The sequence below is a fragment of the Astatotilapia calliptera genome, chromosome 3 (assembly GCF_900246225.1).
Source record: "Astatotilapia calliptera chromosome 3, fAstCal1.2, whole genome shotgun sequence".
Classification (NCBI taxonomy): domain Eukaryota; kingdom Metazoa; phylum Chordata; class Actinopteri; order Cichliformes; family Cichlidae; genus Astatotilapia; species Astatotilapia calliptera.
Genome location: NC_039304.1, coordinates 5918886 through 5942034, shown reverse-complemented (window position 1 = coordinate 5942034; position 23149 = coordinate 5918886). Strand labels below are relative to the sequence as shown.

The window sequence follows — 23149 nt, the reverse complement described above, 5'->3', positions numbered from 1 at the left end:
AAAATAACAGGTTAAGACAGGCAACAGCGTATAATTAGATGAGAGCACAGTTACAGCGTTGACTCGAGGGACACGTAAGGTAAGCAGAAACGCCGAGTCATCTTCAAAATAAAAGAAATGTGCAGACGCTAAAAGCAGAATATCTCCGTCAGTATCAACCTTGCTTTCTCCTTTTGCTGCTGCTGAAGCCGTTCTCTCTCCTGCCAGATAAACAAGGTACCAGGTCTCCTTCGCTCCTCTAGGGAGGGGCTGGAGGGGGACAGAGGAGACGAGGAGGCTGAAGATGAAGAGCCCAGCTCGATGTGGAGGCTAGATCTGGGAGTGACAGACACAAAATGGATACAATCAGAGTTTTTTATCCGATTGTTTCCAAGCTCGTGAGCAGACTTCCAGGACTTCTTATTACTTATCACTGGCAGCTTGTCTGTTAGAGACGCTGCTGACATACAAACTAAACTAGGACTCTCTGAGAGGAAGCTTCCAACATTTAAACCCTGATTCCTCTTCAACAACACAAACTTTCATATCCAAATGTTTCCCATTACTGATGTTTACGTACGATTTACATTCACAGACGTTTGAACCTTTTACTTTATCCAAAGGAAGTCGGGCAAATACGGAGGGCTAAACGTGCACAACTAAACAAAAGAAAAACACATACGCTGTTCCAAACATCGTTTTAATCAGAGAATGGCATCAAGTCGGTTCAACATGTGAGATACTGATCTGGTCATCTAAGGAGCTGCTCTGCTATTAATTAAACTAACAGGAGCAACAATGAGACAAAGTCCAAAATAAATAAAATGGTTTTATAGGTGAAAGCCGCTGAGTTTGGTCAGTGTTACTGCTGACTGGCTGACACCTGGATCATACAGAGGCTGCACAGGTAGTCCGACTCCTCCAGGACGGCACATCAATACGTGCCACTGACACAAGGTTTGCTGCCTCCCAGCACAGTCTCAGAAGCATGAAGGACACAGCTAACTCTAGCTTGATATTGCCAGAGAAGGTGCTTAACCCAACAGCATTACCAGGATCTGCTCCTTTGTGCCATGAGCTAGAAAATGACCTTCAGCAAGCCACGAGCGTGACCGTCTCTGACCAACAATCAGACTTTGGGCCCTGTGCTCACTGCCTGCCCTGGGGCCTGACAGGTCCAGGAGCGGTGCTCCGTCCTTTCCACAGATGAGAGCAGGTTCACCCTGAGCACAAGTGACAGGTATGAAAGGGTCTGATACCTCCAGACCCGGACTTTCATCAAGCATCTCAAACTTGGGATGGACTGGTCCTGTGGTGATTGACTGGAATTGGACATACCACCACAGACAGACCCTTCAACCACAACTCAAAAGCTTTGCAGAGGTCTTTGGACTGAACTTCCCAAACATCATGCTGATCCAGTGAAATCTGTAGGAAAAGTCCAAGATCAGAAACAGCAAAAACCCCGTCGATGTCAAATATTTGATTTTAAAAAGTCACACATGGCACTATGGCTCCAGTTTTCCTCACCCACCAGCATAAAATACAAAAAGCTTTATCACAACGGCAGCGCGAGCAAAGGTCCACGACAATCGTCACACCGAGTCAAACATTCCCTCAGATCATCAGAAAGGAGAGAGGCTGTTCTTGTTAACAGCTGGTGTAACCCTGCTCACGTCTCCATCACAGAGCCCACTGCGTGCCTGAACTGTGCGCTGCTGGACTCGAGTTGTGTCATTTGCAAGTGAATTTACCCACGTGACCTTGGTGACTGTGGATGTTCCTTCCTCTACTAACCCACAGTGCACGTGACACTATCCACTCGGCCACAGCGTGGTTACAGAATCAGCACCCTGGCGTCTCCATTGCTGTCTCGGGTGACTTCAACCACGTCACCTTGGACATGACACTTCCACCCTTCACACAGGACGTGGTCTGTGCCACGGACCGACTGCATGCTAATGTCAGGGAGGCATACAGTTTCTCCTCCTTTCAGCTCTATGTGCCTACTGTGAAGATGCAGAGTGTGACCACAGGAGGTGGTCAGAGGGCTGTTTTGAGGTGACAAGCACCCACTGAGACCCACGGTGAGGACATCAGTGGGCTCACCCAGCGTATCACTGAGCGCATAACCTCCTGCACAGACTCTGTTGTCCCTCCATTGTTACCCAGATAACAAGCCGACACTGAAGATGAACTGAAGGGGTCCAGATGTGGACTGACATTAGACTGACACCAGAGCTGAGGACACCAGCATCTACCTACTCAATCGAGTCTACGCCCTGGACCAGCCGGAGAGGAGCGTGAGCGTCATGTTGTTTCAGTTTCCTGGTGCATTCAGCAGCATCAGACAGACCTGCTGGGTGATGATCTGACAGCGATGCAGGTGGATGCCTCGCTCGTCCTGGATTGTTGATTACCTGACAGGAAGACTAGAATATGTGCGTCTTCAACACTGCGTGTCTGACCAGGTGATCAGCAACACAGGGAACCACAGGGGGCCTCTTCACTCTCTACACCACAGACATCAGCCACTGCACCTTAATACCACTTTCCACCACCGACATCTACCAAAGCTTTAGCTTTTAGCTAACTAAATGCAAACAGTCTTAATATATTTGCCAAGTCTTGTTTTGTTTAGTGTGCTGTGTGCAGAATATAAAGTTATGCATCAGCATTGCTCAATCACACTAAAGGCCTAAAGTTTCTTCTAATAACATGTATCACTCTGGGTTCTAGTGTTATAATACAGTATGAAGTGGATTCATGTTGTGTGAACCTGCAACATATTTAACCTGGAGAACTTTTGTGCTGCACAAAGCAAGTATTGCAGCTACACTTTGGGAGGTGAGATTTGTGCAGATAATCAATATTCCTCTTTTAATTTTGAATTCAGATTTCTGCTTGTGGTGTTACAGAGCAGACCCTGCGCTCTGAGGTTTGAACCTACTGCAGGTGATACAGCCATGCAAAACTCTGACTGTGCTTCACACCACTGACCTGGATGTTGTTGACTCCTGGGATTGCAACAGTGACGATCTGTCCTTCTGATCCTGAAAAACCAATACGCGGTCAACATAATCAACACAAACACAGGACACGACACTGCGTGACAGCTGCAGATCGGCGTGAGGATGACTGGTACCGAAGGAGGCGTGGATGTATTGGTCCTGATGTCGTCCTCTTCCTCTGTCACACTGCTGTCAATGAAGTCAACCTGCTCCGCATTTCCATTCACTGTGAAGAGTACGATGGTGTTCAACACGTCTCACAGCACAAACAATGATTTATGGCCTGTGCCTCTTTCCTCACCTCTGTTGGATTCCTCTTCTTCCTCCGCCAGGTTACTTTGGTCTCTGTTGACCTCAGCCATGCGGAGGGAGCGCTCTGAGAAGTCGTCAGCAGACTGAACACACAGCACATGTCAGTGAAACACTGATCTGTTTATCTAATACTACACAATGCATTTTTATATCCACTATTATAGATATTAATAGAAGAATATATAATGCAGTCACATGTGACAGTGTGTATCCTGTAACGTTACCTCGTTCCCAGACCATCGTTTGCTGCCGCTGTCAACGCTGTTGAAGCCAGAGTCCAGCCCTCCTAACTGACCTGGAAACAGTTCCTGGTCTGACAGACTGCAGGGAAAACACCATAAGCACCCATTAAAATGAAGAAGAGCAAACATTGTGTTAGTCGGGGCAAACTGTGAAAGAGCGCCGCTCTAAAGGGCAGTGACTCATGTTTTTAGGCTCTGGTGCAGTGTTAGAGTGGATTTCCCACAGCAGAGTTACTCCTCTTATCTCTGTCCTTGGTTCAAGTACTACAATGTTACTGGGCGGCTAAATGGAATGCATTGATTTACAATGGTACTATTTTCATTTGAGTGTAGATGGATACTGAGCGGTGCCCAACCCCCGGGCCACGGACCGGTACGGGGCCGCGAGAGTTGAGGTTTGGATGTGAAATTGACAGTTTTCAGGGTTTTTATCGTTAACTCGGCTTCCCTGGGTCTTTTCTCGTGTTGCAGTTGTGCGTCTTATTTTGAAAGAAATATTTATGCGTTACCATAGCGACCAGAGAACATTGGGGTTGGGGTTTAAAGCGTTAAGAGGCACAGAGGAGGAAGTTACGCTAAATGTTGTTGGCGCATTTCAGGAGGACGCTGCTAATAAAGTTACACAGTGAATCTGCATTTATTATTATATTTACCAAATCCCACAGTTTGTGTCTTGGTCGTATCATTTTATTTTGTTGTCTCGCTTAGGAAATCAACTTCCAAAGTATTTGTTACTCACAGAGGTAAATTTACAGGATTATAATATCCAGACAATCCAAACACGCTGGCGTAGCACCTCCACATAGAAATATGTATCGTCACACGTGTTCTTAGGATCTGACTGTTACAGCAGGAAATTGCACACAGCGTCTTCACTGACTTAACCCAACCAGTTAAGGAAGTCTTGACTATCTCTTAGACCTTTGTCCTTACCAGCTGTTAAATCCAGTGGGTCTCAGGTGTTTCTCCAGCTCTTCTTGGCTCCTCTTACAGGCCTCCATGTTGAGGTACTTGAAGATGTGGTATTTGCCCTTGGAGCAGATCTGCGCTGGTGGCATCTGCAGTGGATTGCTATCCAGTGAGATGCTTTGCAGATGCCTGAGGTGACGGTAGCACAAAGGCAGATGGGAAACTCGGTTGCAGGAGACATCGAGCCTAACGAGGGGCAGCTCGGATATTTCTGTGTGGGGAACAGAGAGGGTAAGAGTCAGTCGCTCCGGGCTTGGAGCTTCGTAAACATTAAACTGACTTCATACAGTTGAAACCTCAACTCCTTCACCACTGGACGTCGATCCAATAAGAATTCACTTCTATATTATATTATCTACATTCCCTCTCTGATTGGCCTGTTCAGCACTCTCTTTTCCTACTGTGGATTTTCAAGTAAGCATGAGTGGCAAAGGGCTCCAAGTTTATTTGTACCTTCAGGCAACGTGGTGAGCCGGTTCCTTCTTAGGTTCAAGTCTCTCAAACACTCCAACTGCCCGAGCTCTGCTGGCAGACGCTGAAGTTCATTACAGCTTACATCCTGAGAGAGAAAAAACTATAATAAACCAAGAGGAAAACTGCAACACAGAAATGTGACAGTGATTAAACTGTAAGACTGGACGTCTGACCATGAATCACAGGAAGGTGAAAGGGATGCTGTGAGGGGTACCACTGTACCCTCCACAGTACAAACAGAACATTTCAAGGAGAAATGACGGTGTGAGTGTGTCGTACCAGCTGTCTGAGTTGTGTGAGGGAGTATATGGAGGCGGGCAGTGAAGACAGCTTGTTGTTACTGATGATGAGCACTCGAAGGAGGGGGAGCTGAAAGACCGAAGGCTGTAAACTGGACAGGAGATTACGACTGTGGAGTCACAGAGAGAGTGATGCAGTTTAGGAGGTGTGACCTGGGACTGCACACAAACACAGTTAGATGCTTTACTACGTTACACAGTGTGTTTGCTGTGAGCTGCACTTTTCCTGCTCCAACTAACAACAACCTGGAGGGTTCGCCTTGTCTCCTAGCAACAGCAAAATTAAAGTGTCCAGGCCCACATTAACAAACACTAAGACACAGAGGCTCGCCTCAGAGGTGAACCTGATTACCGACTGCTGCCTTTGCACTAACCAGCGCCTGGTTCTACCAGCCTACTGAGAGCATTTGTGTGCTCTCTGATTATTATCAACAGTTGGATTAGTGATCAGCCCATGATTGTTTTATATAGACTGGATGAACAGTGTACAGATGGAATGATCACTGTTTGTGTCACTGATACCAAACTATGACTGCTGACTACTCAGTAAGTTTGTTTTTAAAATGTATCATTTTATATGAACAAAAACAGCATTTTTATTGGACTGAACGTGGCCCAACAGTCCACCTAAAATAGTTCAGGACCAAAGCTAAACCTGTTTCCATTTTGCCAGAAATGTTCAAATGTTGCTGCAGAACAGCTGCAGTAACAGTGTTTCTCACTGTTTTTGAAGTAGGACTGGCCTCCATCTGACGTTACGACAGAAGCGCGTTACCTCTGCTCTTCCATTACCACGGCTCTAAGAACTGTTGGAGGTCTACATTTGTCACAACATTACTTACTACAACAGAATACAACGCTACTGCTAAACAATGCAGTGCAGTAATCAGAGTCACGTGTTGCGGTGTGTAGGAGTTACCTGAGGTTGAGGTAGGTGAGAGCCTGCAGGTTGCTGAGGCTGGAGGACAGGGACCGCATCCCATTGTGGTACAGGCTCAGTGTCTCCAGGGAGATGAACTGACACAGCTCCTCTGGCAGCTCACACAGGCGGTTCTTTGACAGATCTGGAAAACATCAAACGGCCCAAACTTCAATAGTTGTAGATACATTGATACAAATGTTAAAATGGACCAAATGTTTATTAAATGTTTTTATGAATGAGATCTTTGTTTTATGGCACATACAGCAGCTTGCACTGTAAAACCTGCAGCATAGACTTAACCACCACCGCCTCCTGCCTTTCACATTACTGTACAACACTGTCAGTCACCATGAAGACAGCGTGGCGCAGCAGTCACGTCTCAGCTCAAATTAGACATTTAAATGAACAAATGCAGTCAAAGGATCAACTTGATACATTTTTTTTGTTTTAATTACTTTACAATATTGTTTTTATTTGTTTATATTTTGTATGTGTTGGTAAACTTAAAGGTCAAAGGTCAAGTTTCCTGATAATCTCATGAATGCAATAACCCTGAAAGAAGTCACCTAGCACTTTGCATTTGATACCACGAGTGTATCCACTAATAATCTCAAACAAGGTTAAATCTCAGGTCAGAGGTCAGAGGCTGACATGTTCATGCTTCAACAGGACATCTGTGCTGTAGCTGTGTCTATGTAATCGCACACACCCCTGAAACCCGACACTGTGACCCGAGGTATATCCTGATGTGCACACCCCTGCATTGATTTCAAAATCCTACATCGCATTGTTATCTGGAATTATTGCACCTCTGACCCCTGACTTTGAGGTCAAGGTCACTGAGATTCATCAAACTCCAAGATTTTTAAGAGATACACCAATGGGATCAGTGTAAAACTCCTACTTTGCTTCGTTCTTGAGTTATTGCATTCATAACTTTGGGTATTCCAGTCACCCACCTCCTGCCTGGCATAATGACGACGATATCACATCAGCCTTTCATGGCCGAGGGCTAAAAATGTAACTTAACGTTGGGTCAGTGCAGGTCCCAACTATTGTCATTGGGCCGTTCGATACCATCAGATCCTCCTGGGCATTTATGGCTAATTTTTAGATGCAAGTTTCCTCATTTATGAGTGAGACGATAACAATCACCAATATAAGGACTCAGAAATGTCAGCAAATTCCCAGAGGGAGGTTGCTGACATTATCTGAAAGGACATGAGGGAACATAAAAAGAAATGGAGGGACAAATATGTCTGACCTCACGAAAGAGTAGAGACTAAGGAGGGAAAAGGTTACTGCATGTAATTTTTTTCTATCATGGGCAGAAACACATAAAAACAAATAGATAATTAACTGGGACACAAACACACGGTACAGTAATTAGCACCAAACACACCAGCACAAGCAGGTCGTAGGTCTACAAATATTTCCTGCTGAAGCCTAAATCAAAGATCTCGGCTGGTGAGAACAGGACACCGTCACTGTGTGGGTGTGGAGTTTTTGTAAAATCTCTTTCAGTTTAGTTAAGAAATAGATTAAATGACTAGTAAGCCTGGTACCAGGTAGTGACAACACCGATGATTAGTCGGCTAGTTATTCCCTAACCTTACCCAAGAAAACCTCACCAGCCCAAACTCTGCTGACCTTGTTAGCAGAGTCAGACTGATTTCACATTAGAAAGTGTCCTGCTGTGTTTCAGCCTGGCATTAAGCAGAAACGCTCCACAGCGAGGAGGAGGCCCAGCACGTCACCATGATAAGAACTGAAACCTTTTGTCAAAGCTGACTCAGACCAGCTCTCTTCAAACACTGCTGTTTTCTCTGTCCTCTCTGGGGAATCAGCTCACATTCAGCTGAGCTGAAATGTGATTGGATTTCCTCGTCAGGACACACGGTGCAGCTTCTTACTTCCTTCAGTGTCTACAGTAGAGGTGAAGAGAACAAATCCACGATACTCTATAAAATCTAATATATGGTTAAAAAACCTGAATGTTCTTTTTATTTACATTTATTTTATTCTCTTATTATTTAGTCCTCGCTCCCACTCTGGGACTCAAAGCAGTTCAGCTGCACACAACCCAAAAGACAAAACATTAAGAACTGAAAAAAGTAAAACGCGTGTTGAAGAAGCAGAACAGAAACTCAAATATATGACAAAAACTTTGTCCACATAGTGTGTAGGGCTGTAATAATCTATCAATTACTCTATTAGTTAATCGAGTGATTATACAAAAGCAAAAAGACAAAATGAACAATGTTTTAATGTTTAACTACCACATTTGTATTTACGTGCTACATTAAAGTGTCATTATCTAAAGAAAACATTTTCTTGAAAAAAAATCTATAATTTTAAGTACAGTCAAATACAGAGTAAATAAGATAAATATGCAAACTGCACTAAGGCTTAAAAAATGCTCTGTGTTGTTTCTGACATTAATAGGAGGCAACGAGACGTTATGAAGGTGCACATGTTAAAATCCACCCAACACCCTCATGGGCTCAGTTTTACTGGTCCATGTACTTTTTTTATGGGCCTGTGAAAAACTTTACAATTTCATATTTTTAGAAATTACAAAATTTTATTATTATTTTACTTTAAAAATGTTATGAAAGCCTTGAAATAAATGTGGTCTAGTACTATCTAGTAATATCAGTCTGCACATGCTCCAGAGAGCTTTTCTTCAAATTCTTTAATTCTCACTCGCTTTCGCAACTTTGTACTTTTGTGTTACTCGATGCTACAAACGCGTTTTCTTTTCCCTGACTCACTTTACCTGTCATTGTTCGATTACTTAGATATAAAAATGCTTTGTTAATATAAATATATATCATGTTTATGGTTATTAAATGACTCCTCCTTGTTGGCTGTATTTCAATCAAAGAAAATTCAGACCAGCTAGATCTGTATGTGTTCACCCGATGAGAAGTAATTACTTTCAAACAACGACTTTCATTGCTAAGCATTGCACATGCTGCTGCACACTCTGGAAAAAGTTCAAATCTAACCAAGCAGGAACAAATGTTGGATCGCTGTTAAGCTAACACATCATCAGAGCTACTTTCTGCGTCTTGAATATCAAGGGTAAGTAATGCATGTGTACAAATATAGACCTGAATATATTCATTTCTGTAGGGGTGGCGAGTAACCCTCTACCTTCATGTCACAGGTCGTTCAGTGTTACCCTGTCTCACAGGATTATTGGCCACTTCAGGATACCTGCTGACCTGGATCGACTCCCGTTAAATTACCACAGTGGGTGTGGAGATGTTTCACCAGGCTTAAGAACAGGGTCAGCGATTATTAGCTCGGAGAAACTGGATCAAAAATATAAACAAGGAAAAGCACACAACAAGAAAAAACAGTATGCAGGTTATAGCAAGCTCTCACTTGCCCTGTGCCACCGTCACACTCTGTGGGTATTTTCCAGTAAAAGTCACAGGCCTAACCAGTTTGAGCCCTGGTCCATATGCAGACACTCTGACAGTGAGCAGAGAGCCGTTAACAGCTGCTGTGGATCAATGATTGTGCTGTGGCCAGAGGGCACAGTAAAACACAGGGTAATGAACCCTGTTAGCAGTAAGACGGCAGCTCTGAAGCTCCACGTCTGCTATAAGGGACCTAAATACATATAAACACTGTCAGATTAACCATAACGTCTCACTGTCAATGCCATTAACTACAGACATCATGGTGAAGCTCATTGGAACGTGACATTTCACAGCATTTGTGCATCCATCAGGTTCATTGATGCTTTTTGTTCTCAACCGTATCAGCAATGGATGTGAATAACTGGTCAAATGAGACACGTCTGGAGGTAGGACCAGCACGCTCTGGGCACGCTTCATGTAACTGAAGGAAGGATGAATGGAAGACGTACCGAGACCTTCTGCTACCAGGATGATGAAGATGAAATGAAGACAATGATCCCAAACACACGGCCAAGGAGACTCTGAATTGGTTAAGAAAATAAAGCTGGCGCAGCCAATCGCCTGACTCTAATCTGACATCTGTGGAAAGAGCTAAAGGTCAGAGTTCAAAGTAGGGGCTTATGGAGCAGGTTATGGAGCACTGTTTATGTGGAAGAATGGGCCAAAGTCATGTGACTAGTTTCTCTATACAGGACGTTACCTCATCAATAGGCTTCTGTACAAAGTATTAAATACATTTTTGTTCAATACTTTCCTGTTTCACTGTGTCATTACTAGAGATGGACCGATCCGATATTACGTATCGGTATCGGTCCGATACTGACCTAAATGACTGGATCGGATATCGGAGAAAAATAAAAAATGTAATCCGATCCATTAAATATCACGAAAGCACCTCGCAAAACTTGCAACACGCCGTAACTCGCCTCAGAACGTTAGCAGTCGGAGCAGTATGCATCACGTGATAGAGCGGCTGTGGCATGCCGGACCTGTCGGTGGTCTGGATAGCATTTGGAGCTTCGCTAGCAACCCGGCATTTCATCTCCGACAAAGTTATCCCCGAGAGAAGTAAAGCAAGTGTGTAAGTCCATCTCTGAATGTTTGTAAAGCATTCCTGCGTTAAGCTTACCAAGCGATATATGGAGCGGCTGCTACTTCAATCATGAAACTGCTTAACGATCAGCTGATCGGCTTTTCTGTCGCGAGTCCGTCTCTCTTGTTTGCTTTTGGCCCACTTTGCACCAGAAAGAGGAAACCAGCGGCTGAACAACAGCAGCACGTTTAAGCTTGATCAGCTGTTGTTAGAATGTATTTATTATTACTTTCTACTCGAGGATCTTTTTCTACGTAGCTGACGCTGGTAACTGTGCAGGGGCGGATCTAGCAAAGTTTAGCCAGGGGGGCCGATAGGGCATTAACTGGGAAAAGGGGGCACAAAGACATACTTTTCTTTCTTATTCTCATTTAAAATGTCTAGCTTTTAATAAATAATTATCTGACACACAAAGTTTTAATTTGATCTAAAATGAATAGAAGTCCATTACTGTATATAGTAACTATTAAGTCTAATATATATACCCTAGTAAGCTATAGTACTTTTTCCTTTGGGAAGGTACCATCTGTGCAGTCTGCAATTTTGTTGAAGAAAGATGTTGAATCTATTTAATATTTCTTGAAAAATAATTGATTTCTGTGCATTTTTTTTCACACTGCATCAAATTAAGGTTGATTACGTCGATTAAGCATCATGAGGTGTAGCGTGAGGGGTGGTTCCCTATTTTTTATTTATTTATTTTTGTTGTTGCTGGGAGTTGGAACCCTATTAGTTAGGTTGCTTAATATTTATGCTAAGTACTCTTTAAAATACCAGAATAGGGAGGATGGTGTAGGTTTAAGTTTATTAGATTGATCAGTATTGCTGAACTATAAATATTTTTTTTGGATACAGGTATAACAGAATAGCTTTAGTGTAGTTGTTGTTTTAAACTTGAGTATGAACTTATACAAAATGCAGCAAGATATTTAAAAAACAGTTTTGTTGATTAAAAAACACTATATCGGATTCATATCGGTATCGGCAGATATCCAAATTTATGATATCGGTATCGGTATCGGACATAAAAAAGTGGTATCGTGCCATCTCTAGTCATTACACACAAGTCAACATCTATAGTTTCATTTCTTTGCATGTGTGGATTGCATGGCTATTACTGACATTCGGTCACAATGGCAGCACGTTTACTTTTAAATAGAGTTGCAAGTTTTCCAAAATGTAAAAGTAGGGAAGGTGTATTTACTGGAACAATGAAAGCAGATCATGAGGCTTAAAAGGGGGCTGAAGGTTTTAAACAGATCAGTAGAAAGAGGAGGATTTTCCTGTCAGAGCAAAGCTCTGCATCTAATTACAGGCTCTGCAGGAGGCTTTATCCTGGACACTTACGTCACCTCTCACACATTGATCAGACAGAACTCTGTGGAGGGCTTCCAAACACCTACAGCATGATAACACAGGACACGAGCTCGAGACATCAAACAGGTTTAAACTCATTGTTTAAAAAAGAAAAAAGTCAAATGAAGTCATCGGCCCTCTTATGTTCCACCCTGTATTGCATAACAGCGGGCCTGAGGAGCTGCTCAGCACACGTTTGTTTGTGTTATGAGCTTCATTTGATCACAGCTGACACACTGAAACATTACAGCCTTCAAAGTCTGAATATTTATCCAGGTAAGATGGACAGATGGACATAACCTGGACTTCATCTGCACAAAACGCATCTATGTTTCATGAGAAAGTCACCACTACTACAAAACACAGCAGTGTCTCCCACGAGTACTTGGGCGAGTACTTGGGCGAGTACTTGGGCGAGTACTTGGGCGAGTACTTGGGCGAGTACTTGGGCGAGTACCTGGTCGAGTATTTATGTAAATATAAATATCATTATATAATCCATTGGCTATGCTGTCCACCCCTGCTGTACATTTATTTACCAGCTTTAGTCGTTTCTAGGATGCGACTGATGCTCTGCATGAAACTGACCAGGTGAAGACCACATTGTGAATGACATATTATAGAAATAGCATTTCATTGTTGTTCACTTTAACTGCGGTGGCTGATATCATATAAACAACATAAGCACATTTTACAAACAAAATAAAATAATATTTCTTTAGTTGAATTTGTGAAACAGACACAAACATTACAGTTTGACATCATAAAAATAGTATTTCTGCACCAATGAGGTGATTCCCAAAAAGCTATTAGCCAAAATGTTGGCACCTTTAGCATGCTGTGCTTAAAACAATTAGAGGGAACCGGATAACTCAAAGACGTGACGGGGCTAAAAATGACATTTAAAATGAAATCTGATCCTTTGTGTGCAGACGCTTCATCACAAACTCTCACTGGAAGATGTGTTGTCAAGAAGCCATCTCTAAGGAAGGGAAATGAGATAAACACTGAGGTGGATCCAATTACACAAACACTGCACTGAAAATCAGTAGCAACACAGTTCAGAGTGATGAATCCAGATTTGAAACTGTCATTGCAGGATCTGTTTAGCAGATCTTATGAAAAACTGGCTCCATTACCGATTGTCCCATATCACGTTTCCTGCACATTCTCCACCTGCCTGTGCTGAGGTGTGTTCACGTTAACAACATGAGCCTGAGTTAGTGGGCAGGCACCACTGCCAGGAGACAACAAAAGAACTGAGAAGACACAAATAAATGAGTCACAAGGAGAGGCTGTAGGCAAACGTGTGCGTCGCTTTTTGTAATAACATGAAACAACTTAGCAACAAGTGCTCAACATATGAGACAACCTTACATTTGTATTCGTGTGTGTCAGAACGTCTAATACTGACTGACAGTTATAGACTAAAGTTACTTTACTAGAGTTCGACCAACCACGCGTCTTGGAAATGACCTCGTTTGACTACTTTACAGCATTAAATATGCACTGAACAAGCATTCCTGCTGCTGTGAGCGACATCAAGCTTTATTATACATTCGATTTAGCGCCATGTAGCAACCAGCTACCTCTTCCCCTCACCCTGGCTCTTTTTCATAAGACAGCATCAGACCACAACGTCTGTTCTGATGCTGTTTGTTTTGCAATGTTGCCAGTGACAACACAACTCTGTGTCTGCTGAAAGACAGGATGTGGCTGTGTGGATTCCTGTTACAGTGTTAGTGATAGCAAGCCGATGAGCAGCACTACAGACAGAAGCTAAAGGCGTTCGGTACAGCGTGTGTGAGAGTAGACAGAAACTGCACTATTTCATTAGGTGGGAATCTAAATGTTTCTGTGAGTGATGGAGACGTGCAGCAAGTTACCATTTAAATCATAGCGAGATGTTTGGATATGACCCGATCTTAACCAGCAGCGTGTTCCAGCAGCGTGTTTCCTACCAGCAGTATAACTAGCAGCTCTGTCTGACTCATGTGAAACAGACTGAGAATGTTGCCTCATTATTTGAAGCCCTTATTATTTTATTCATTATCTTTTATCCTGTCACACCTCCCGTCTTCATTCTGTTAAAGCCATACAGACTGCAGGTTTTGCTTTAGCTCCATATGCAAAGCTCAGTGTGTCCATGCAAAAGGCAGAACATGCTGCTCAGCACACTGACAAACAAATAATACGACACAATGCATGATGGGCATGAAAAACTAAATCTAACTAAATAAATGTCCCATGGTGGTTGGAGGTAAAAACATATAAATAACATTGTTTAAAGACTTCTTTTTAGTTTTAGTTTGTTTTCCACTGAGTTATCAGCTTTGTCACTGGTTAGCTAACAGAAACTATTGTAAGTCTACTAACTGCTACCAACCAACCAAACCCAGTGACGTAAAGGTTTGTACTGGCACCAAACGTGTTCTAGAAACTCTGAGCACTTATGTCTTAAATGCAGTTGCACAGTTTGAGGACAGGGAGGCTCCATAACTGACCTAAACTACAGTTCGTATAAATCTGTTAAACTACTTTCCTTTCATTTAAACTCGCCTGAACCTACCTCTTGATTAAAGACACCAACAACCTACAGCCACATTATTAAGAAGCACATATTTCATCTATCAAATTGTAAAAACTTTGACGTTTGCTACAATAATAACAATAATAATAATAAATGGGTATATGTGCACATACAGTATTTACTTCAACCCCTCGAGGCCCCGTCTTCTACCCACTTGCACAGTGAATCTGCTGTTACGTAAGAGAGGGACGGCCTCAGCTTTCATTATAGAGGAGGCGGTCCTCTCCACACAATTCGATTATTTACACACCAATAGTAGTAGATTGTGTTTCAGGGAAAAACACAGGACTATGTGACCTGGGTTTATGGATCATGTGGTCTCTAGCTCATGTGTGTTGTCATGGCCCCGTAACACAGAACGTGTTATTTTTTCTCCTATACCGGACTATTTAAGATCAGATAACTCTCTTTATTGTCATTGCACAGTCATACATAGTACAATGAGATTGGAAAACTGTCCTACGTCGGCACTACATATAACACAACACGATATGAGACATCACATCACAACGCAACACAAACAACACAACACAGTATATTAACTTAGTAATAAAAAAAAGAAGAATAAGTGCATGTGTATTGCAAACTGTTATTATTGCACATTAATTATAATTGCACCTTGTTATAAATATAAATATTATTATTGTTTTAAACATCGTTCCCCCCCCCCAAAAAGTCCAGGGAGGTAGCCAGTCAGGTCAGCTATTTGCACTGATCAGGGCTATTGCCCTGTTGTAAAAGCTGTCCTTTTTGGGAATTGAAGATGGTAGATTACTTCATATTTTTTTTAATGAAACAGGTTAACTTTAAACTTTTAACTGGAAAAATGGAAACTTATTGTTGGAATTTACATCCAGTTTGTAGTGGTTAGCAGGCTACGACTTCCTGAATAATAAAGTAGCCTGGAACGCCGGACCTGTTGGAATTTAATGCATTTAAAACAATGTGGTTAAACAACAACAAACAGCTTTAACAAGGAAAGAAAACATATCAGCAGGAGGAAACTCTACACTCACATACCGTGAAACTTATTCAAGTTCCAAATAGAACGTTCAGTTCAGCTCTATTTAAACTAGCACCAAATCACAACAACAGTCACCTCAAGTCACTTACTAGTGTAAGAAAAGGACCCCACAAGAACACAGAAAACTCCAATAATCAGACGACCCCCTATGAGCAAGCACTTTGGTGACAGTGGGAAGGAAGAATTCCCCTTAAACAGGAAGAAACCTTTGGAAGAACCAGGCTCAGGGAGGGGCGGGGCTTAGAAAGATGGGACAAACCATAAACTATTGTCAGTCCTTACAAACAGATCAAAATAACAGTAACATGTCTCACAACTTCCTACACACTGAAGACCAACAGCTATGGGAACATTGGAGTTCTGACTACACACAGACACACACAGGCCACAGACCCAAACTAGTTATCGTCCTTAAGGCTGAAGACAGACTCTGGATCAGAGAGAAAAAACAGCAGCAACCTTTAAAGCAAACAGCTGTTTGTTACTAAAAGCACTACCATGAAAAGATGTCATACTGAAAACTCACTCTGAACTAAAGTGAAAGACTCTGATTAACAGAGCCATCCATGAAGACCACCAGGCTGCCCTGTTCACCAACAAAAAAGAAAAGCCTTTTCCTCACAATGAGATGTCCCATCCAGTCTTCTCAGTTCATGAGACGCTCCTTCAGTATTCCCATGGATATGTTTGAGGAAACTGCTGGTTGGTTCATTGACTCACTGTGATGTTTTTAGTCTCTTACACTGACATGACAGCTGGATGGAAACATGGTGCCTGGCTAACAGAACCTGCTCGGTAATCGGAAAGGGAAAGCAGGGAGGCTCACAGAAGAAAAAGCAGAACTAAAGACTGAGTGAACATGCCGCCCACATCCGCAGAGTAAAGGAAATAAGACCTCTCTCTCACAGAGCAGATGCCAGCTACTGACAACAAGGCTCGAAGCCATACAGAATCCATACTGAAGCCACACAGCAGGTAAAATAAGTATTGAACACATCACCAATTTTCGTAGTACATATATTTGTAGTAGCACGAATTGCTCAGGTGTGATTTTGGCCCAGATCTCATTATTACACATAACTTATGGACCTCTGTGATTAATTTCTTTAGCATCCGTGGGCTGAATGGGTCGCTACAGACGTCTGGTGAGAATTTCATCTCATTAGCATCTTTAGAAATATATTTAATTTGTTCAATACTTATTTTACCCACTGTGTGTTAAAGTGTGTTCACCGAGTTCACAAAGTACAGAATAGCTTTGTAGCTTCTAGCAACACTTCCCAAATATGTTCCCTTGGATCCCCTGTGGAGGCACCGTGGGCAGACACACACTGCACTGTGGGCCCCTGCAGGGGTTGGTGCTAGCATACCTACATTATGCCCACACACAACTGCTCAAGTGTGGACAAGAACCCCCAAGGGATTTATGTCTCTACCCAGACTCAACAAGATATACTATGGAGCTGTTTACAGAAAATAAGATAATCACATGTGGCCTAATATCATTGACTTCTTTAGTTGGTCAGCAGTACATCAATAAGGTCTCCATCACCCTTTCTCTGCCCCTTGCTGACAGTGTGATGGCTGGAGATTAATAATAACTGATAATTGAATGTAGTGGTGTATAAACATATAGTGAGTGAGAAAGGTGACTGAAAGAGAAACACCCAGTGCATCAATGGAGTCCCCCAGCAGCCTACACCTATTGCAGCATAACTAAGGGAGGATTCAGGGTCACCTGGTCCAGCCCTAACTATATGCTTTAGCAAAAAGGAAGGTTTGAAGTCTAATCTTAAAAGTAGAGATAGTGTCTGTCTCCTGAATCCAAACTGGAAGCTGGTTCCACAGAAGAGGGGCCTGAAAACTGAAGGCTCTGCCTCCCATTCTACTTTTTAATACTCTAGGAACAACAAGTAGGCCTGCAGAGCGAGAGCGAAGTGCTCTAATAGGGTGATATGGTACTACAAGGTCATTAAGATAAGATGGGGCCTGATTATTTAAGACCTTGTATGTGAGGAGCAGGATTTTGAATTCTGGATTTAACAGGAAGCCAAAACAGGAGAAATCTGCTCTCTTTCTAGTCCCTGTCAGGACTCTTGCTGCAGCTGCATTATACATGTAAGCATGTATAATGTAAACAGAATTGGTCCTAGCACTGAACCCTGTGGAACTCCATAATTAACCTCAGTGTGTGAAGAGGACTCTCCATTTACATGAACAAATTGGAGTCTATTAGATAGATATGATACAAACCACTGCAGCACAGTACCTGTAATACCTACAGCATGTTCTAATCGCTCTAATAGGATATTATGGTCGACAGTATCGAACGCTGCACTGAGGTCTAGCAGGACAAGCACAGAGATGAGTCCACTGTCAGAGGCCATAAGAAGATCATTTGTAACCTTCACTAAAGCTGTTGGTGGCTATGAACGATGTCCGTCAATTGAACGGGTGGTGGTGTGGACATGAGGCAGCCAGTCATCACAGAATGCATTTCAAACAGGATCACCAGGAGCAATGGTGAAGGAACGTGTCCCAAAAAGTACGTTCTAACATACTTTTGTTTATGTATCACCAAATATGCAATACATGAGATTTTTTTAAAGCAAGGATGTTGTTGCGGTCGATTTGCCAAGATAAGATAATTACTCCAACATTATCTGAGATGTCAGGTCTAGAATCAGCTCTGATGTTGATGTGTGAGCCTCACAAACAGAAGCTGTCAATAACCAGAAGGGACAGGACCGAGGAGGATTTATTAGAATAAATAACAGTATGGGACAGAGGTGGTAATACCAGTACTCTATCGTATTGTTTTTGCCTTATACGCTTCATTTCCAAATATGAAGACATGATGGGTGTCTCTAGACTTTGGCACATAACTGTATCTATATGACAAATGTAAAACATAAACAAATGCACACACACACACACACACACACACACCAAGTGAGCAGCTGGGGTTCTCAGTGCCGGCTGTCCAAATCCCCTCGTGCTCTCAGCATAGCTGTACGACCAGCAGGACCCCAGCAGCCTTTATTAGGAATTTGGAGACGTGGCGAACGACACTACAGGACAACTTCAATTCTTCAACAATTTTCTTTTTAAAATGCTTAAGAAAAAGTTACCTAAGTTTCTCAGCAGTCCATTTAATCTGCTTGCTGCATTGAAGCATACTTGGGGATTAGCCGAAACCTAACCTCACAGCACTATAGCTCCAGAACAGCTTGGTGAATCAGCACTAGCTGAGTACGTCCCTTACAATCACAGAATCAGTGGGTGCAGTTTTCTGCTGATATAACGTCTGTGTCAGGAGGCACAACTACCAGGTACTTCTGTGAAACTCAAAGCATCTCATTAGGCAAGACACTCAAATACAGGCTAGATGCTACAAAACTGACTGTTTCCTGCTAAACAACAACTGAGTCACTGTGAGCCAGTGTGAATGACAGATGTCAGCAGCTGCCTTGTTAATGAGGACAACTGAAACGCTGATTTCAAGATTCTGCCACATGCCTCGCAAATGTATTAAACTTTAAATAAAAAATGCTTTATTAAGCAACTAACACATTTGTTAAAGGGCTGTGTGTCACCGCTTCTCCAATCAAGCCACAAACGCGTAGTATATGAAAGTCTGTGCACCACTGCATCTGAAAATTTAATTCTCTGCTAAGACTTCAGTCTCCAAATGTTCAATTCATACACTTAACCTTATAGAGTGAAGAGTATGTAAACAGAATTATCATTAACAGTCTCAGCGGCATTCACTTTGATGATATAGTGATGAAAGCCTGAAATACTTCCTCATCCTTTATTATCAAAAAGCACTGACTGAGTGACACACAGGAAAAATGATGTGTCAAGTAGGCATTTAAGCGAGGCCTTGGGACATAAACACCCAATCAGAATCCAAGCATCGTAGCCTCTTTCATATCACAGTCACCACTCAGTGAGAGAAAGCAGAGCTTAAGCTGATGGATAAACTCAAACACCCAGATAAATGATAAAGATTAGGACAGCGATACTGTAACTAATAGATGTCCAGGTATATTTTGCAGCTTATTTTAGCTTTTATTTTTTAGCCTCCCACCCTGTCACAGCACATGCCTGACCTCCCTGAGCCTGGTTCTGCCAGAGGTTTCTTCCTGTTAAAAGGGAGTTTTCCTTCCCACTGTTGCCAACAATCAGGAGGAATGTGGTTGTTTGGGTTTATCTGTATTAGCGTTAAGTCTTTACCTAAAGTGCCGAGGTGACTGTTGTGATTTGGGCCTATATACACTGAACCGAATCCGCCCAAAAAATGTTACAAAAGATTTTTACTGTTGGGGATTACTGGATCCCACCTCTTATTTTGAAAGATCAGATGCTGCTAACCAGCTAGCCCAGTTTCAAGTCCAGTTTCTCTGCTGCAAGCTGATCAAGTCACTGTTGCAGAGGATGTCGTTCAGATGCCTCTCCTTCAGGCCACGAGGGACCATTTCACAACAGAGTAGTGGCTTTAAATGCTGTGCTTGACTCTTTCATCCAACACAGGTTCTTGAACAGGTTCACACTTCTTCCACTACTGATCTTTAATGTAAAACCACGACATCCCAACATTAATGCTGTACACAGCTATCCCCCACAGTCATGAGTGCCCCACTCATGCCCGTAAAGCAAAGAGCCAGATGGTTACAATATGCAAAGCAGCAGCAGCAGCACTGCGATCAGACTAATTTCACCCGCTTGGATGAGGTAATCCTCTTTCACCATCGCTAGGCTAATCCACACCTACTTCACTGTTTTTACTACTTTTACTCTGTTACCAACAGCACTCTGCTTTGATAATGATAACTAGCATGAATCACCGGTAAACACAAAGTCTAAACCCCGTTGAGGGTTTCACATGATAAGTTGAGGAAGAGGAACTCGTCTGGCGTTTTTTCCTTTTCTCGTTGGAAGTTAGCTTCCTGAGAATAGCAGCTTTCTTAAAAGCGATACTTATGACTGTGCTCAACTAGAAACGGAACTACAACCTCATATGTTTGAAGTTCTTAAGCAGAAACGTATTTGGGAGTTATATTGGCCGCTAACGGCGCCGCTCAGGCCGGTGGGAGACGGGCCAGCTGTACGAGGCTGAATCCCTGTTAGAGATACTTGACGTTCATACGGTTAGTCACGTTAACCTGCCGAAGCAAGAAGTCGCTATGAAACATATAAAACAAGTCAGTTAAAACGTAGAGAGGCTGGCCATGTAGCTAGGACAGGATCGGGGAAACTTTGAAAACAGTGTTGTGCAACGCGGCGGGGAGGGGAAGGATGAGTGTTCGCCCTGAGCAGAAAGAAGCAGGTGGCGATACAACAAAAGGCGTCTCTCATAATTAAAGCTAGCATGATGGCAGGCTTTTTCAACTTACTTAGAAAAGTGAAAAACAAGCTAACCTGCGTGTGTTATGTCGGACAGGTCATAGTTCTTGGCGCTCCGAGGAAACTCCTTCAGTTTACGGTTTGACAAGTTGAGAGCCCCGCTCGTGGCAGCCTCCTCGAGCGCTTTTTCCACGCTACGACTGGCCGCTACTGTGGCAGGCAGCTGGGCTCCATCCCCAGCAGCCATCAAACGTACAGGTCTACCTCCTCTTACACTTTGTTTGAAGCGTCCACTCCACGTTCATACCCTCTAGGTCCGTGTAAAATCCAGAGTGGGCGTTCTTCGTGGACACTTTCAAAGCAGGGAATTATTTCTTTTTTTAACGCAGGCTTCGCTCAACAACGGAAGCTCTCGATTCCGTTACTGAACCAGGGGCTGTCAATCTTCCAGGAAGTCGCGCCAAGCTACAAAATGTCGCAACTGTTTTACGGGAAGCCCGGGTTTCTCCTTCAAAATAAAATACCAGAACCAAAATAAAATAGTGTAGTAAACCTCCGACGGTTATGAGTGCTGCTCTGTATGTGGCAGGCTTTTAGCAGAGCAAACAGAAAAATAACATTGCACCAATAAAAGAGCTCACAATCCTGACAACTGTGCATATTTTAAGTAACTAACTAAACTCATTTTTAGCGATAGATGATATGGTTTGGACATTTTATCGTCAGTTGTGATAATTTTAGGTTCAGATTTTGACTTCTAGGCTCCTCGTTACATGAAGAAGAATTGCAAAATGTTGGGAACTGTAACACTGGCACTATCATAAGGGTTCAGTTTAGAATGAACTGGCTTTACAGCACATATCTATTCGCTTTACATGTCAAATGATGTACGGTCCATCACAAAGAAATATATAGAGAAATAAATGTTGATAGGTTACATGAAAAGTAGAATAGCCTTTTATTGTCATTGTACATGTACGGTGAAATTGTGGGTGCTCCACACTAACTGTGCATGAAATGGTAAATGGTAAAAGTGCTTTACACATCCAGTCATCCACCCATTCACACACACATTCACACACTGGTGAATGTGTGTGTGGAATAAAATATAAACAGTTGTATAGAAAGAATTAATAACAGCCAAGAGGAGTACATACAAACAAGAGAACCATATACAAAACAGGAGGAGGGCGCACATTACAGTTTTGAAACTGATGAAGGTTAATCAGACCATGGCTCAGATTGGTAAGTGGGTGGGTAGGGGTGGGGTGTGGGAGGGATAGTGTTTGTTAACAGTCTGAATGGCCAGAGGGATGCAAGGGATGCAGTAGAAGGCCAGCATCAGCTTCTGGTCCAGGTTATTCTTCCTCAGGACACGGAGGAAGTGTAGCTGCTGCTGAACAAGGCTTGGTTTGGTCCAGGAGTACAGGAGGAGGCCCTAATCTATACTCATTACAGAATATTTAAGTGTCCTTCCTGAATGTGGCTTAAACTCTACAATAATCAGGACTGAGTTAAGTAAGGTTAAATTAGAACACGTGGGTTAAACCTCATAAGGATAAGTAATCATACATAGTGCTGAAAGTATTCATGGGTTCAAAATACATATATTAAATGAAAACTGTGCAGAAATGATTTCTGTTGAATATTTGCTGCTCATTGTTGAACTGAGATATAGAATTAGTAAAAAGGTTACTGTGACCATTTAATCCTCTCTGAAACCGAGCGTAGAATTTAAAAAGAAATATTGAATCACAAGTTCCACCTTTCCAACTAGAATGATCTTTGTAGAAATTACGACTACATACGCTCACCGTGATGACTGAAATCCAGTTGTATGGTTGCATAACCCTCAGCACCAGGTGCTGATGGGCAGCTGATGGAAACATGACAGCCACCTACACAAATACTCATTCTTGGCGACCTCCCACACCGTGGTCGACTTGGTCAGCAGCGCTGGGAAATTTAATGTAGACACTGCTCAGTTCACAAATATCCCTGCAGACTTTATCTGCCAGTTGACCCCTATTAATGAGTACAGAAATCACGTGCCTGTTGGTGTTCATTTACTAATATTGCCAAACAAAAGTCAAAT

At 42.6% G+C, this 23149-nt stretch overlaps 1 protein-coding gene across 2 annotated transcripts in view; it reads right to left on the bottom strand.

Moving 5' to 3' along the window:
• lrch4 (leucine-rich repeats and calponin homology (CH) domain containing 4) overlaps positions 1-21529 on the bottom strand; it is a 28330-nt gene extending 6801 nt beyond the window's left edge. For both annotated transcript variants that reach the window (XM_026160631.1, XM_026160624.1), the window contains exons 1-10: positions 21130-21529; positions 6206-6350; positions 5267-5396; positions 4967-5072; positions 4478-4724; positions 3527-3623; positions 3292-3385; positions 3125-3216; positions 2980-3032; positions 160-315 (exon numbers count right to left, since the gene is read on the bottom strand). In XM_026160631.1, coding sequence (XP_026016416.1) covers positions 160-315; positions 2980-3032; positions 3125-3216; positions 3292-3385; positions 3527-3623; positions 4478-4724; positions 4967-5072; positions 5267-5396; positions 6206-6350; positions 21130-21301 — 1292 coding nt within the window. In that variant the 5' untranslated portion in view covers positions 21302-21529. The remainder of the gene's footprint in view (positions 1-159; positions 316-2979; positions 3033-3124; positions 3217-3291; positions 3386-3526; positions 3624-4477; positions 4725-4966; positions 5073-5266; positions 5397-6205; positions 6351-21129) is intronic.
• Between the last annotated feature and the right edge of the window lie 1620 nt (positions 21530-23149).